An 18311-nucleotide genomic window follows, 5' to 3' on the forward strand; every position below is an offset into this window, starting at 1 on the left:
CACACACACACACACACACACACACACACACACACACACACACACACACACACACACACACACACACAGGGCTAATTGGTATTCATAGAGTTTCTGCAAATCATGAGGACAGGTGTTTAAACAGTTCAGTGTACTTTAGTATTAATACCTTTCTTCATTTACTTATATGACAAAATGTTAAGAAAAAACGAGAAGAATATAAAAGTGTACATCCCATTTTAGGATATTACTCCGGCTGTGTTTTTTTTCCACTCAGATACACTCACATTCTAATAAACAGAGGCTCTTTTTAAATGACCTTATGAAAGTAAAGGTTTGCATCCCATTTCCACTGTCGTGTAGGGAAGACTAAGTCATTAATTTGCTCAGTATTGAATGTTAATTACTGAATTTAGCCCAGAGGAAGATAAGCGTGAGCGGCGAGGGAGAAAGAGGAGTACAGCCACCAGAGATCTGAGTCCCAAAGGAAACAAGACCGCGGCTGTGTGAAGCATGAAAAGGGAAGCTGCCATGAATCAGAAAAGACTAATTTAGGCAGTGTGCTTTGATCAGATCTCAACAGTCTGAACAGGATAAATGGGGAAGTCAAAAAGAGTTTGCCCAGCATTATTTATTTATGGTCTGTAAGCAGTCTCAGTCTGGTCAGCCTGATCAAACACATTTTGGCAACCTGTCATGTCTTTAGGGTAATTTACAATTTATGCAATACTATTAGGGGTGGGAATCACCAGAGGCTCCACAGTACAATATTATCACCATACTTGATACACAGTACGATGTTATTGTGATTTCACATAATATTATTCAGGTTATAATAACTCTGTTGTAAAACAGACTGAACATTTTATAGTAGTAAACAGTAATTTTTTTTTAATCTTGTTTCCACTGATGGAAACAAAGAAAAACAAAACCATTGAGAGGCATTTTGTTTAAACCTTCCTACAAAATGTAATCTAAAGAAGGTGAATGGAATTGAAGTAAAAGTGAATGCAAACAGTGACTCTCAGGACAGACTGTCTGTCAAAGTTGTTTACACCAGGTGATCAAATTTGATCAGTGAACAAGTAATGCTGTAGGACAACTTGAAGCTGATGTCCTGCATGTTTTCAGGTGATTGTGATGTGTTACAAAGTTCAGTCAGCTGATTGATGACTGTTATTCACTTCAGAGCCTCCTTTTGGCACCAGACTTCAATCAGCTTCCTCGCCTGCTTCATTATCTTAACCAACCGTAAGCTTTAAATCTTCATCACCATCTACAGTCTGTTGGCTGAATTTGGTGGTTAAATAAATTACTACTCTTTCATTAAAATAGAAATCATATAGAGATGGAGACTTGGAAGGCACTCTGAGAAAGTGGAACATGCTGTTTTCTTTGCAGTGCTTCAGTGTGATGGATCAGTCGAGTTGTTGCTGGCCAGGTAAACACTCTCAGTGGACATACACAGTTTTTCTTCTGTGTGTGTGCGTTCATGATTGCCACTCAATCATTGTTGGAAAATTGAGCCCTTGTCGCCAGTTTGTCAAGGTGAGACTCGATTGGACCAGACAAGAAGGTTTTCCTTTTTATTATTTTGATAGATTTCCTCTTTTGAGGGTGAAGGATGTCGGAGTCTCAGTGGCGCTCCCGCAGGTGTCCTTCGCTGCAACATTTGCATTATAGCTTATGTTTGTTTCAAACAGAAAAGGCTTTAAGTGCACACGTATATACCCTGGACTCTAAACTACGCCACGAGTCGGTGGCACTTCAGTGGCAGTTGAGAGCTGAGGCCCTTAAGACTTCTCTCTGAGGTGGTGGTTGAGCTCTGATTCGGAGGCTGACAGATGAGGAGATCACAGAGCCTTGTTTATTGACTTGTTGCAGTTTTCCAGTTAGTTTTAAGTAAACCACTTTATTAGTAAATAGCTGGTTAGACACTATTTATTCCATAAGCTTTTATAAAATACTAACTGCATGGCTTAGTTAAAACAAGTTGAATTCCTGTGCCTTTAGATTTAACTGACGTGGACAAAAGGGCTTTAACCCCTTTAATATATCCACTGTTGAATAATCTGCTGATTACTTTCATGATTAATCTTTCAATTGATCAAATTATAAAATAAGAATACAGAAAAATGTCCGTCACGGTTTCTTAAAGCCCAACATTAATTGATGATGATGAAATCCTCCGTTTATGATTCTATAAATGAATAAACCAGATATTATTTAAATTTGATGCAGTAAGATGATGCCACTTTTTGGCTTTTTTGCACACACAGACAAATACATTGACAATAAATACATAATAAAGACTTTCTGTTGACTGACTACCTGATTAATGCACTGTGTTGCAGCTTTGATATGTTCAGTACTCTTTGCTGTTATTTACTTTACAGCAAATGGCAAAGTGCCTGAATATGAGCCTCTAGGTGTACCTGTATTTTTCTGTATTTTAAAGGTTGTTTCCTTTGACTGGCTCAGATTACACTCCCACTTTCAACATATCACACTGCAGTTCACATGGATGAAGATAAAGAGACCCAATTTTTGGATGCGAAGATGTTTCTTTACTGTTGTTTCCACCTGCGTACACGAGCCAAATGGAAAGCCCCAGAGATGGATTAAAAGCCCGCTAATGAGTTCAGTGCGAACCTCAGCTTCCTTCAGTTTCTATTTGCTGGAAAGGCTCCAAGAAATTCACTGTTTGTCTGTCAGAGTGGCTCGATTTTGTTTTCATACAGCTGTCTTGCGCATGTGTTGGTGTAATTTTACATTCCACTTGTTGGAGCACAGAGGAGATAAGTATGCTCTATATATTTTGTAAATATATACTGTAGTTTTTGTCAGTGTAAACCATTTGGTGGATTTCCACCTTTTCTACACAATTCTTGGATTTCAGTGGTTGGCCTTCCCTCTGAAACCTTTTCAGGAGAATCACTTGTCAAACAGGTTGCCTCCATCACTTGTAATTTCTATTCCTTTGGATGTTTTCAGATACGCTGGGACTCATAATTGTATACACCTACAGGTCAAAGACAGCTGTAACCATGTCATTATCATTTTAAACATTAAATCAAAAGTATAATAATAAATTGAAGCCAGATTTCATTGCAGTCAAACAGTGTCTATTTCCTAGTTGCTGCAGAGCATTTATTTGATTTCTGCTTCTGTGCTGAGAGTTGATGAAGAGGGAGGAAACACAGGTGAGAACAGGAACAATTAGTACAGTAGGATACAGACTGAGGCCCTGTTTGTGTACATCTGCTGATCCTCCGGAGCTCTTAGCTATCGTCATCCTGCTTTTCTGTGAAAGCTTAATTTTCTCAGTCATTTAATCGAACAGCGCAAATAGATGTGGCCGTCACCCCAGCATGTTCCTCAAGAGTCCCTTTAGTCAGTAATGTAGTCACTACGTTGCAGTGATTGTTTGTAAATCCTCCCACTCAGCGTCTGCTTTCCTCATTTAAGAGACAGTGACTGAGCTCTGCTGTGTGTGAGTTTGATCTGTGCTGAACAGTCTGTGCAACCACATCCACATATGCGTTAGTGTGTGCATATTTTATCATGTGTAAGTTCATACTCGGGCGAATATGCATCATTTCTCGCTGAAGACCGTTTAGCTCATGAGTCATCCTGACCATTAAGCCAGTTATTACTGATGCTGCTGCTCAGTTTATCCTCGTCTGCTGTCCACATTTCTTATAGACACAATGCATCAGTGGTTTTCTGGGGCAGACGAGGCCGCCACTGAGACATTATTACAGTCAGCCTGGAAAACAGGACAAAACTTTCCGTGACTGAGCTGCAGGGGATACAAAGTAGGGAGACCCAGTTTGGATGTCCAGCCGCATTCTTGACTCTGACACGACACCCTGTGCAACCCCATATCACAACAAAGCGTGTGTTAGACACACCTGTCCACTAACGCAAAGTGTGTCATTCTCACGCTGATACAGCACCAGGCGCAGCTGGTTTTGTGGATGGGCGTGTCTATTACACGCTTCGCCGTGATACAGCGATTTATAGGAAAATGGAACCATGTGGGTTACCTCAGCTTCCTGTGATTTACATTACACACTGTGTGCTGTGTCATTGGGCTTTGTGATATTGTATCTGTATTAATTACACCAACTGCATGCTGGGATAAATTGAATCCTATTGCATGACTTTGTATTATAAAAAGAGGCAATGAATGATTGGATGACTGACTGAAATGTCTCTGTTTTTTCCTCAAAGGTTTTTCAGAATTAACAACAGCGTAACATTTCATTAATCTCCGTAGGGGAACTCTCACTTTAAGAGCTCAGTATTTGTTACAGACCAGCAATGACTAAGTGTTTTGCTCAGCGAGGCCTCAGCTCAGTGGATGCTTGTTTAAAGTTTGGCTGAATCAGAGTTTATCATGCTGAACGATTGTCTCTATAATCACTCTCTAATTCTCACCCACCCACTTTGAAACACGCCGTATTAAACTGTGCCATTAACCATAATTCCATCTTTGTTCCTTTGAGTGGAACTTTCTCATTGATTTTGATGCTAATTCCTGCTAAACGTAGCACTACTCTCCATGTAGCTAAGTTTTATGGAAATGCTTTTCGAAAGCTGACAGATTCCTAAGTTTTTCCAGAAAGAAAACACAAACTGAGAAACCTCATGAATGTGAATGGCTTCAGTTCCTTCAGATGGAATTTTCCATTTGATAAAAGATTTCAACCGAGTTTTTATCGCCTGTGATGTGGCCAGCTCGTGTTTTAGATTGATATCTGCCTCTCACACAGTGAACGTAGTGTCTCATGTTGATGGCTGGTCCCAGGCCTCAGCTAGATCCCTCTGCTTTCAGTGGATTTCATCATTTCAGTATTTTGTTTTCTGATGCGGGAGTTATTTTGCCTTCTGCCATTGCAAGTATGTGAAATATTTCAACTGAATTTAACATCTGTGTTGTTTTGCAATGGAGGCATGTACCAGATGACTCTAAAAGCTTTGGATAAACAGAGTTAATATTTGGATTGGTGATGAATTTGCATTTAATGAAAGCAGAGAGAAAACAAAACAATTTAACCAAAGTAGTACGCTGACTTCCATCATTTATGTCTCACTTACTTCAATTTTATCTTAATTTTATGAGCAGAATAGAGCCAGAATGCATACATAAATTCATCTAACCATGAAACTAGAGACTCATCTGCCAGAGTAGTAATTATTGTCCTCATGATCACTTTGGATTTATTGGCTCAGTAGCTCATCATCTGTCATGATAAGAACATTGAAGAACCTGTCCTATTCCTGTGATGAAAAACTGTGGGCTTCCATCACACACACACACACACACACACACACACACACACACACACACACACACACACACACACAGAGTCTTCCTCTGCTTGCCTATCTTTTTCTCAAATATGCTATGTGCCACTTATCGCTCACCTAACTCCACAGCCCCAGCTGCAGCTTATTTGTGTGTGCAGTGAAGTGAGGATTTATTACAGCCAGTCTCTGAGTCAACATATTACCTTCACCTTTTTTCTCACATTCGAACTGTTTCCCCTGCACTGTGTGTCTGTGCTCTGGTAGCCTAGGACTGGTCACATGGAATGACTATGGAATCAGTTTCCTCCTTCTTTCCTTCGCTCTCAGAGTCTCTGAAATGCAATTTAGCGTTGGCATTAGGCTGTCCTGTGTCTTTTACTCAGAGTGTAGCTGCTCTGCCATAAAGGTCTGATTGATAGAGTTCTGCTGAGGCGGTCGTCCTTCAGGCAGGTTCTCTCCACTTGTGAAGCTCTGTTATTTGGTTCTTAATCAGCTCCCTGACTAAAGACCTTCTTGTTCAGTAACGATTACTGACACTATGAGGAGTCCTGGTGGTAATAAATGTCTTCAATTTTAAAATTACTAAGGGCAGTGTGCTCCTGGGAACACTAGAGCTTTAGAAATGGTTTATACTCTTGCCCAGATTTAGGTTTACAGAGGATACCTGGGATTTTGTGGCTCGGTTTATGTCCTGACATGTGGTGTGAATTGTGGGACCTTCATACACACAGTTGCGAGTCTTCCTAAACTCTGTTCAATTCATAATTAAAGCAATAAGGAGGCAAAGGGACCACAATGTCGATTTTTAAGAAGACATGTTTTCACTTTGTCGTTTTGTCATGGATTATTGAGGGTAGATTTAAGGGGGGAATATATTGATGTAAAACTAAATCTACAACACAATGAAGTGTGCAGAAAGTGAAGGAGTTTAAAAAATTTGTAATCAAGAGACAAATGAGACTTGCATGCTGTTGAAAATTGCATTTTACTCAAAATCAGTCTACATTCATCATCAGCTGCTGTTGGAGGGTAAAATCTTGGCATTATGACATGTTTAACATATTTTTAAACATGACCCATTTTCTGTTGACTTCCCTAAAGCCAAATTCCTTTTAATATTTTTTCTCTTTCAACTCTGCAGCTGCTGCAACAGCTGTTATCTATGTTCTATGAGGCACAGAAAAAAAAGTTGTGTTTTAAGTTATTTTTTCTGTGACAGAATTTTTCATCTACATACAGTATCATTCACAGCTCCACTTCAGGCAAAACTTCAAGCTTAAGAATTGAAATATAAATTAAAAGAAAGTTTTGGATGATTGATAAGTGTCTCTTTGAAGACTTCCTCTATCTGCTGCAGTCTTTGTTCTGTCATCTGTGTAAAGCCATGAAGAGTGCTGGAAATGATTTAATTTACACTCAGAGGAGGCTCCTTGTGTTTCTCTTTCTGTTATTGGAGCTCAGATTTGACATCCTGCTGAGTTAATGGCAGATGGCAGCAACATGACGCAGATTGGAACATCAATGCCAATTAATTTTGTCGTTATGATCAATAACTTTGGTCGTTTGCTTTTCTGCACTGGGTGAGGAAGGAGTTGTTCCATGCGTGGATTAATGGATCATGACACGTAATGGAGAAAAACATTCACAGGAGACCATTATGGGAAAACAAACAAAGAAAACATTGAGATATGAATTGCAGAATTAGCCTGAGGCCTTCACAGAAATAATTTTGATATGATGTGAGTTTGTGTGCACCATATTTGTCTGAGTAAGTCGTTTTATTTCACAAGTTGTGAACAATATATCCTTTGAACTTTCAGGCTGTTGGATATTTGAAATGTCTGAATTAAACATTACAAAGTAAAGTTGTCCAGTTTACTCTACTTCTTTTTCCCGTCCATTTGTCTCGCCCTCTCTTCAGGCTAGCAGGTTATGTGGAGGCCTTGGCGTCTCGGTTGGGAATGCAGATTCCTGATTTGAGCCCAAAACAGGCTGATATGTGGCAGACCAGAGTCAGCTCTCACATGGTGGGTATGAAAAAGGCCACAGCTGTTGACTCAGACTTTGCTTTAGACCTCTCTCTGCCTCTCCTCTAGTCTAATTGGACCCCAATGCGGGTCTTGCACAACATAATTTCACAGTGGAAATTAATGAACCTGCAGCACAGTGACTTCATGGGATATATTGACTGCGTTGTGGAATCCTAAACATCAAACCAGGACAGGACAACATAAACACAAGTTTGTGATGTGGCCCTTTCAATCTCTCTGAAATAAAATTAGACCTGAGTGATCTTTAATATGCTATGACTACTGAGGTGTGTAATGTAATTAGCTTCATTGATTGGTCCATTCTTGAATAGGCTCCTCGCGGATTCGTTAAAGGTCACGCCAACTGTTCCAGCATGTTAGGAAATACTTTTTTTTTTCTCTCCTTGTGAACAAAAATATGAAACATCCATGTGTCAGTATTTAGACTTTTAAAGTGCTTGTTTCCAAATTTTTTGCAGCTTGTGCTGGCATTAAAAGATTTAATTCAATAAAATGATGATGAAGCCATCTTGTTGACTGCTGAATTTACACCAAACTGATCTAAAAGCTCTGGCCAAAGAGGAAAATCTGTGTCTTTTACGTGTCAAATATACAGAAGGACTCTTATTTAATTAATAACGACAGAGCTGTAACACTGAAGTTTGTCTTCATGTGGATTGCTTTGTAAGGTGGTGGATTTTCTTGTCCTGATTTCCCTCTTTCTTCCATCCTCCTGTGCGCAGGGCAAAGCAATCGGCGTGGGCATCGGCTGCATCCTCGGTATGTTTCCTCTTCTCTTCTTCAAGGACGACGACAAGAAGAAAGCGGGCCAGACGGAGGTGAAGGAGAAAACACAGTCACCACCCGCTCCAACAGAGAGCAGCAAAAACTGAAACTCACGACGTGCCGGAGACAAATACTATTTGGAATCCGTTAGAATACGTGACTTAATGTGAGTCTTGCCTCGTGGACTGGAGTGTTTGGAGATGTCAGTGAAGCTCATGCGTACTAATCACCGGGCACTTAGCAAGACTCTCAAGTCAAACTATCAAAAGTATTCTGAAGAGGATTTTAGATAATATTTGATGGTAGACTCTGAACTGAAGCACAGGAAACCGGTCATCTCTTGAAGAGACAAGATTGGACTGCTTCTAACTATTGCACCGTAACCTCACCTCATCTTGACTGACCGACACTGGCTGAAACTCATTTATCTAACACATACTGCAGTGGCCTCTTTGTCCCCTCGGCTGTGAGTCCGTTCAATGGAACAAATAGAAAACTTTGAAGCTGAAGAGTTAGATAACAGGAAAGGTAACTGGCACTCTGAGCGCTCTCTAAATTATCACAACAAATTTTGCAACTTGTGCCAGACAACAAAACACTATTGGAGCTCATTCAGAAAAACATCTTATTTTATTTTCCGTCAGAAATCTAGATAAAAGAGGAAGACTGAACAAAGAACAAAGCTAATAGCTCGATTCAGTGTTAAAAGACATGCTTTAAAGAACTTTTCTGTATTTGCTAATCAGTTTTTGATGAATTGAGGGATTTTGCAAGCATGTCTAATATTGGATGAGTTTAATGTCTAAGAAAGTCCTTACTCATCCACATACCATGACAACCAGTCATTTGCAGGCGGTCTAATGTAATACAATAGCTGCTTCTTTTAATTTTTTTTTTTTTTTTTTTTTTTCAATTATAAGTAACATATATGCTCGTATGCACTGCCAAAGCAGTCAAATTCACAACAGATCTCCCAGAGGAGTTTGAATAAGAGAGGATCTGCATGGAGGCGGAGGATGACGTGATGGAGAATAGCTGTGGTAGATGCATTGGAAATATAAACACTGACCCACCTGAGACCTTTGTCCCATTTGCACTGATCCTCTGCCTCTAATATTCTGCGATTAATCTCCTCCAGCTCTGTATTAAATACCTGGAGCCAAAAACATCTCTTGCACAGGTAGATAGCTCCTGATCTGAAGTTTTCAGTTTTATTTGACATGATATGAGATTATTGTTGCCCTGCTTTACTTCAGTGAGAAAGCTGTTACTGCCCATACTCACAACTACATTTGCCCCTGTACCTCGGTTATAATGCTTCTTCTACTGCCCTCTACTGGCAGAGAAGCAGAAGAGGTTGTTGTTTTCTTTGTCTAGTAGAACTGCTACCACAGTCCCAAATATAGTCACCTGTTGAGTATTCAGCTTTTAGCGGCTGATAGCGCTCTAGCTTTAATTTCTAACTTTAATCATTCTTTATTCATTTAAGTTATTCTCTGTTTGATATGCAAACTAGGCAATCTGCAAGGTGATTTTAGTTTTATTGGCCTCTCATCTCAGCAGCCGCACTGAAGACTGTTTATGGTGTCAAATCTGTATAAAAGTTTAAATGAAAGGAAACAATGCAGAATTTTTTTCCAGAAAATTTATTTATTTTTGTTATAATATTCAGACTACATGTATCTTGTCACTGTGTACTCTCTTTATCTCAAAGGACAATGTTAAGAATAGAAATTACTCGTCAGCACAAAACACATACTTTGTGAGAATATTTTGAGCAGCTTTCTCAGAGCAGGAAGGATGTTGCAGCTTTATGTTACGGTCCATTATTAAACGCACTAAACCTATTCTGGACACGCGTACAAAAGAGACTTACCCAGTATACAATTGTTCTAGCTATTTACTATGTGGGTAACAGGTGATTTGTAAGGAGTGATAAAAATGAAGAAAATGTACAAAGAAATGAACACATGTATGTAGTTAGGATTTATGATCTGATTGCTTGATTTCCACCTTGCATGCACTGCTAATAAAAAGTAAGAATAATATTAAAGAAATGGAGTATGTTCTAAGGTTATGCACTACAGCCGGATGTGAATCATTGGAGGTAAATAAATAAAGGACATACTGAAGATTAAATACAAATAACTCAGGCTGGATTAACATGCAAAAGACAAGATTTTATTTATTTTCATGGTGTCTAAGTAAAGCACAAAGTGAGCTCATGTGTTCCCTTTTAGAAAGCTCGTGATGAACATCAATAGATGAAAATAATATTGGCTGTTTTTGTGTGGCTGTGCAAATGCTTTGCAGATAAGCAAACAGCGCCCTCTACTGGCACGTGACCTCGCAACTGCAGAGTGGAGTCCGCGAGTTCAAATTGTCTTAATTGTCTAATCTAATTGTCAAAACGCTGCAATACGGGAGCTGTTATCTTCAGATGCACTTTGCACTACTTGTGTTATTGGAAGGAAGGCAAGCAGGCTCACAAAAGCTCTGCATTAATAGAGCATCTTGAATTGTTGTACAAAGATGACTGAAATAGTACATTCAATTATTGTTCATGGGCTGCTACCATAGTGTGTTAAATACAGCATTTCTGCAGGCAAATGAATGCATACGTAATGACCTATTTGATATCTTCTGGTAATTGTGTTCTCAGAATACCTTCAAACTCAAAACAGTCACAAAAATATCACAATAATTGTACATTTTTTTTCTTCAAGACATCCACAGAGAAAAAGAAAAGTCTCCATAATGGGTTAAAAACCCATGTACTCTTGTGTTTTAGCAGCAATATCATGTGTGACAGATAGCTTCAGTTTGTGATATAGTTCATTATTGCTATCTGTCAAGGCTCAGTAAATACATTTTTACTTTTTCTGTTCCACAGTAGACAGTCTGCGCGCTGAGTACATACGTATAAAGAAGAGAACAATTCAAATAATACAAACATTATTATAATCCTACAGGAGACACAAAAACGGCGGTTGCGTGAAGGAGTCCCGTTTGTGTGTGATGTTGAACTTCTTTTATTAAACAGTTACCACCGAGCTGTAAACATCTGGCCTGGTGTGGACTTTACCAGTAGCTTCTCTCTGCAACGTTACCCGCATTTTCCACTGAAGACGTGTCGGTCACGTCGTGTGCGCGACGCGGCTCTGTTCCGTCCTCTGCGCAGCTTCGTGGTCCACCGGCCGCGTGTCGGACGCGGAGCGTTTTGTCTTGTTGATCTTCCTTCCTCATTTGGTCACGTTTTCTTGATTTCTGTGCTCCTATCGCGGGTAAAGTTATTGAACGGCATTTTTTTTGTTGTTGTTGTTTTTTTTTTGTCCCTTCTTTGTTTATTGTTGTAATTTCCTACTTTGTGCTGCAGCCTTACAGACAAAGTGTTTAAGTCATTAAAAAACATGAATCCTCCTATTTATTGTGAAACGATTTCACTGCGTGGGTAGACGGCGATGTAGTCAAGTTTTTTTTTGCTTTTTTTTACGACCAAGAGTTTGTACATGGGTGTTTTATGTTGGAAATTTTCCCGGAGTTTTATTTTGTTTTCTCGACAAACTTCCTGCCCGGCCGCTCGAGTAGAGCAACTCGAGTATGCCGCGGTCTCCGAGCGGCTTCCGTCAGAAATAGATCTGGGACGCTGGTGAGAAGGACCGCGGTGGGAAACGAAGCGTTGACTTTTATGTCGGCGATTCACCGCGTCGGAGACGGAACCAGTAGAAAATAGCCTTTATGATCTTAAATTTTAGTTTATGTCTGAGGTCAAATTGATTTAACTCGCATTTTTTTTTTCAATCTTTTTTACGTGTAAATTCAAATTTCAAAATAAATTCAAAATCTATAGACATTAAGACGTAATTTTAAAGCACCAGATTGGAATCAACAGTAAAGCTTAGAAATAAATGAGTAAAAGTTACAGTGCACGAAATGAGCAATGATTTGATTTGATAAAAAGGCACAGGCAAACAGAAACGTCTTCAGACTTGGTTTAAAAGATGCGAGTTGCAGCAGACCAGCAGTTCTCTCTCTGGAGGTTTTATACAGTTATCAGTTATGTGGACCATAAAAGCTGAACGCTGCTTCCCCGTGTTTAGTTTTGACTCTGGGGACAGAAAGCAGACCTGTAGACAACCTGGGGGGTCTGGATGGTTCTAAAGTAGTGGCAGATCAAGAAATTATTTTGGCCCTGAACTATTCGGTGCTTTATCAAGGAACAGCAGTACAAGTATTGTGAAATCAATTCTTTGAAAGACAGAAAATTGGTGTAAAGATACAGTATGAGAGCTGTAGTGATAGGATCTGCTTTCAGCTGCAGCTGTTTGATCGATTTTTTTTTTTTAATTTTTTTTTTAGAGACCTTTAAACACAGCATTAGAGTCCTTAACTTGACTGAAGATAAACACTTGGACAAGTTTTTCCAAATCCTGCTTGAATCCTTGATATGTTCTTCAGGCAATAGTAGGCTGACATTAATTGTTTTAATGTAGCTATTCAGTTTTATCTCTGTTTAATTGAGGAGAATTTTGGCACATCCAATCACTCATTTGTTCCATGCACTTAGTTTATACGATATAGTCCACTGGTAATGCAGTTTTGTAAATGTGTGTGCCATCTGCATAATTATGGTAACATATTTTGTTGTTTTAAATCATCTGAGTTAGTGGGAGAAAGTAGACATTGAACAGAAGAGGCCCCAGAATGGAGCCTTGGGGAACTTTGCATGTTGTTTTTGTCCCCTCAGATGCGTAAAGTACTCCCTGTCTTCTAAGTAGGATCTAAAACTGCTTAGTAATATGCCACCTAGTTTTCCAGTAAATATTTTTTCCAGACAAAATCAAATACATTGGATATTCCTTTCTTATGATAGCAGAAGGTCTAACCTTTCTGTATCCGCCGCAGAGTTCCCCTTGGCTACAATGGAGACTTGGGTTTGTAAACCACTTCTGTAAAAAAGTTTTGCTTGATTCAAGGTCTTTCGAGGTTGCAGCTGGATGACGCTGTAAACTATGTAAGGTCCCCAAACTCTATGTACAATTAAGATTAAAAAAAAAATAGGCTAATTTAACAGACAATAGCAGAGTCCATTAATAAATGTACACACATTCAACGTTGTACACACACAATCCTGACAGGGGGTGTAATTAGGCAGATTATGTGAAAACCCCTGTGGGTGTTTATAAGGTGTCTTTCAAATCTTCCGATTTCATGAATTAGGTTTTAATTTGTTAAACAGGATTTTTACCAGAAGAGAAACATTTATATATGACCTTTATTTAACCAGGTAAAATCAATTGAGAACCAATTCTCATTTACAATGATGACCTGTCAGCACAGTCCACACAGTGACACAAACAGCACAGATACAAAACAGTATAACAAACACGAGGAAAAGGCTAAAGACAACATGGGTCAATGAATAAATACTATGTACCAAAATAAACAATACAAGTAATAAAAATAAATAAATAAAATGAGAAAGGCAGATTACTGGATTTTCTTTATAAAAATGAGAGAAAGAGAGAGGGGAGAGAGAGAGAGAAAAGCAAGGGCTGGTCAGCAGGTACAGCAGTCAACTATGATTTGTTGCAGCTTTAGTTTGAACATGTTGAGAGAGGTGAGAGCTGTTAGTTTGAGTGTGTTTTGAAGTGAGTTCCAGTCATTTGCAGAGGCAAAATGAAAGGCGTTATGACCAAACACAGTACGGACTTTTGGAACGATGAGCCTAATGAAGTCACTTGATCTTAAATGGCGATTGCTGTCCGAGATGTGCAGAAGATTTGAGAGGTAGCGAGGGGTCATTCCCAAAAGGGATTTGTAGACCAAGAGCAGCCAGTGTTGTAGCCGCCTGGTGTGAAGGGAGGGCCAGTCCACCAGTCTGTAGAGATCACAGTGGTGGGTGGTGAAGGGGGCACCTGTGGCAAAACGGATTGCTGAGTGGTGGAGTGTGTCCAGTTTTCTGAGGGTGGTCTTAGATGCCATTTTATAAATTATATCGCCGTAGTCAAATAGAGGAAGGATGGTCATTTTCACAAGGGTGAGTTTGGCAGTGTGTGTGAAGGAGGCCTTGTTTCGATACAGGAAACCCAGTCTAGCTTTGACTTTAGCTAGAAGGTTATTGATATGTATATTAAATGAGAGAGATGAGTCCAACCAGAAGCCAAGGTATTTGTAGGAGCTGACAAACTCCAGCTCTGAGCCATCAGCACTGTAGATGTTGGGGGGGCTGGGGATGATGAGGTTTTTCCGGTCAAACAGCATACATTTGGTTTTTTTAGAGTTGAGGAGCAGATGGAGGTTGTGGAAAGACTGTTGGATGGAGGTGAGGCTTAGTTGAAGAGTGGATACAGCAGAGTGGAGTGAAGGACCAGCTGAATATAAGATGGTATCATCAGCATACAGATGAATCCTGGAATTTCCTGCAGCTTTGGCTACATCGTTAATATAAATGGAGAACAAAATAGGGCCTAAGATGGAGCCTTGAGGCACACCTTTAGAGATGGTAAGAGGTTCAGACATGATGTTTTCGGTCTTCACCCGCTGGACACGACCAGCCAAGTAGCTAGCAAACCAGTTGCAACATCTACTGGACAAGCCAATGCTGGTAAGTCTATGCAGGAGAATGTTATGGTTGACCGAGTCAAAAGCCTTGGCTAGATCTATAAAGGCAGCTACACAAGTCTGTTTGTTGTCCATGGCGGAGATGACATCATCAAGGACCTTTAGTGTAGTGGTGGTACATCCGTGGCCTTTCCTAAACCCAGACTGCAGGTCAGACAAAATATGATTTAAATCAATGAAGTGAATTAGTTGTTTATATACCAGTTTCTCTAAGACTTTGGCCAAACAGGGCAAGATGGAAATCGGCCTGTAGCAGTTCGGGTCAGAGCCAGAGCCTCCTTTAAAGAGGGGAAGAATCGTAGCCGATTTCCAGTCAAGGGGGAAAACAGACAAATGAAATGATAGGTTAAACAGACTTGTAATAGGGGAAGCAATAATATGAGCCGCTGATTTTAAAAACACGGGGTCAAGCCCATCAGATCCAGCTGACTTGTTTGAATCTAATTTAATGAGCTCATCCAGGACTTCTGAAACCTTAACAGGTTGAAGGGAGAAGCTGTTAACGCTGGGTGATGAAATAGGGGTGTTAGGTGAATCTGTTACAGGGGCAGCTGCACCAAGGAAATTAGACGAGTTCACGAAATGTTGGTTGAGTTGTGTGGCCATGCGCTGTTTATCAGTAACGACAATGTCATCAAAGATCAAAGAAGTGGGTAGATGCGGAGAAGCAAGTTTGTTTTCCATGGATTTTACTGTTTTCCAAAATTTCTTGGCGTCAGAGCCACTGGCTGAGAATTCTTCTTTGTAATAACTGATTTTGGCCTTCCTGATCGCCTGTGTTGTCTTATTCCTGTATTGTCTGAAGGCCAGCCAGTCAGCAGCAGACTGGGAAGACCTCGCTCTCCGCCATGAGGTGTTTTTTAGGCGGATCAGAGCCGCCAAATCATGACTAAAATTTCTGTGGGATGCTAACATTAGTTCACTGAAGTCAGATTAAACCTGTTGCTTGTTGCTACAAGTATTGTAATCTTACTCTATGCTCTTAGGTCTAACAGGCTAATAAAAATATAGAAATAACGTTTGCAGAGATGATGTGTAGTAAATGCAAACTGAATATTGGCAGCATATTCGACTGCAAGGAGCAAAAGCCCCTTTGTATTGACCAATACAGCAAACAGGGAAACATGATGTTGTTTATCTGATACAGAGAAGAAAACCCAACAAATTATAGAAAGCAACAGCAAACAAGATAATCTTCCTGTTTCTGCTCCAGAAAGGCTGTAGACATCCTGTAGCTGTGCATACAGAGACAGAAGTATGTTTCAGTTCGAGTGAAAGAATATATCACTATATAAATTTAAAACATTTTACTTCTACAGAAACTTTTAAAAAAAACAAAAAAAAAACAATGACATGTGCTTTGAAAAAACAAAAAAAGGTTGTCCAGGCAGTGCAATATATACTGACAAACACACCACACCTTTACCTTATCTTGTCCCTCTACATGCCTTCTGTCTGTTTACTAAAAGATGCAAATGACTGTCTATGTTTGCAGAAACTCTATCCATGTCCACTACCTGTTTTTCTCCACTTTGTGGGACAGTCTGTCAAATGCTGATTAAAACCATTGACAGTTTGTTCTCTTTGAAGTTGTAAAGAGAAGCGCAATCAAGCCCCTTATAGCAATTTAAGTATATTATATTTATGTTTGTTGGCAATTTAATCTCATTGTCTCATTGTTATTAGTGAACTCAGGCAGCATAAAAACAGAGCACACACACACACACACACACACACACACACACACACACACACACACACACACACACACACACACACACACACACACACAGGCGTACTGTATTTGTGTCGGAGGGGAAAAGACGTGACACAGGGGACAGAGCTACTTTGAGAATATCAGGTGAGATTGACCGGCTTGGGAGAGGCGTCGCATGGAGAAGATTTAACTTGATGCTGGAACTGAGGGAGAGAGTCACTTGTTAACACTAACAGACAAAATACAAATACAACTGACTCGCTGATACCTGGAGTTATTAAACAGAGGTTTTACTTGTTCCTAAAAGACAGATTTACATGACCAAAACACTAAACCTGACATCTTTTACCTCATAATACTTTATAACTAGTCATTATTATCAATAATGAACCAGTTATATAGAAAACCTGTCCGAAATGAAACTTTATTTGTTGCCCAGATTTTTTTTTATACCACTCACTCTTTTCTCCACACAAACAATACTAAAATGGAGCAATGGTGTAAAAACAAAATTTCACTCAGGTACACAAACACCCTTACAGTCAGTACATTTTTAGATAACAAACATCTGCAAAATAAACACAAAGAAATAGCTTCATATTCAGTAGTTAGTTATTCAAATAGCTGCTCATTCAGATGGCACATTCACACAGTGAGTAGTCATGCGATGGATCTGTGCCACTCATCGCTCACTTCCCTGTTCTAAAAAACACATTACCAACATGTAGACGAACAGTATGGTGCCACAAACGCGTTATTATTAATAATATTGAATTTAAAGGTTAGGATCAGTTCCAGTTAATAAGGGCTTAAATACACAAGTCTGTTCAATGTCACAGCGAAGCCATACTTTCACTTTTCAGAACATACACCTCTTCAAGAGTTTACGTGCAGTCAGCCTTCAACAGTGGCCATCCAGGGACGAAGTGTTCTACAAAGGAATTTTTTAATTGGTCTAACCGTTTAGATTGGCCAGCCAAATGGCATCTTGCAAAAGAAAAAAAAAATCTACAGCGTAGAGGTCCCCAGAGTCGTCATTACTGACACTTCATTAACTCCATGAGAGGTACTGTGCATTTAGACACTGGCATATCAACAACAAAAAATTAAATGGTGGCCTCCATACTCCAAAACAACTCCAGACATAAAAATGTAGTCAGGAAGGGAATTGTTCCAATTTGCCAATAGAGACCGACAATGGGTCAATTTTCATTTCTGTCCTCATTGTTCCCCTTAAAATCTTAAATAATGTCCCTGTATGCCCTCCTCCCCTCCTGCCTCCATCATACCAACACTTGTCTTTGAACTGGGTCTTTGTCACAGGAAAGTTAATAAATGTTATGATACATAGTCTGTTGTGATTGAAAAAGAATACAAAAAAAAACATTCATGCTACTCTGAGGCTTTAAATATTAAGTGTCAGAGGGTTGAGTCAATATGTAAACTGAACCAAAACAGACATTTGTAGAAACTGAGATTATATTCCAAAACAGGTAGCAAAATGCTCTATGATTGTTTCTACAACATAATCAAATAGGCAAACATGATACTAAACACGCTGTACCCAGAGACAAAATGCATTTTCACTAGGCAAACCATACTCAGGGATGCATTTAAGACATTTTCAAGTGTAATGTATTTTGTCTTCATGCACTGTTACACTTCAATTAAAAAATATATTGTTAGCATTTCTACCAAACTGTATTGTAACAACCCTAAATGTAGCTGACAGCTATCACTCTAGCCTGCAGAGAGCACCATTAATAACCAAACCATTGTGCTGCAAACTCACAGTGATCCCTAATCTGTCATCTGTGATAATAGTTTTTTGCTGTGCTTTGCTCCTGTGTAATACAAAC

The 18311-nt window shown here is 39.5% G+C and overlaps 1 protein-coding gene across 1 annotated transcript in view; it reads left to right on the forward strand.

The window, feature by feature from the left end:
- LOC138194447 (transmembrane protein 65-like) overlaps positions 1–10168 on the forward strand; it is a 38611-nt gene extending 28443 nt beyond the window's left edge. The window contains exons 7-8 of the mRNA XM_069143195.1: positions 7217–7322; positions 8069–10168. Coding sequence (XP_068999296.1) covers positions 7217–7322; positions 8069–8218 — 256 coding nt within the window. The 3' untranslated portion in view covers positions 8219–10168. The remainder of the gene's footprint in view (positions 1–7216; positions 7323–8068) is intronic.
- The last annotated feature ends 8143 nt before the right edge of the window (positions 10169–18311 follow it).

This window comes from Embiotoca jacksoni, unplaced genomic scaffold, assembly GCF_022577435.1.
Source record: "Embiotoca jacksoni isolate LCO1_2020_lvr unplaced genomic scaffold, fEmbJac1.0.p SCAF_11, whole genome shotgun sequence".
NCBI classification, from domain to species: domain Eukaryota; kingdom Metazoa; phylum Chordata; class Actinopteri; family Embiotocidae; genus Embiotoca; species Embiotoca jacksoni.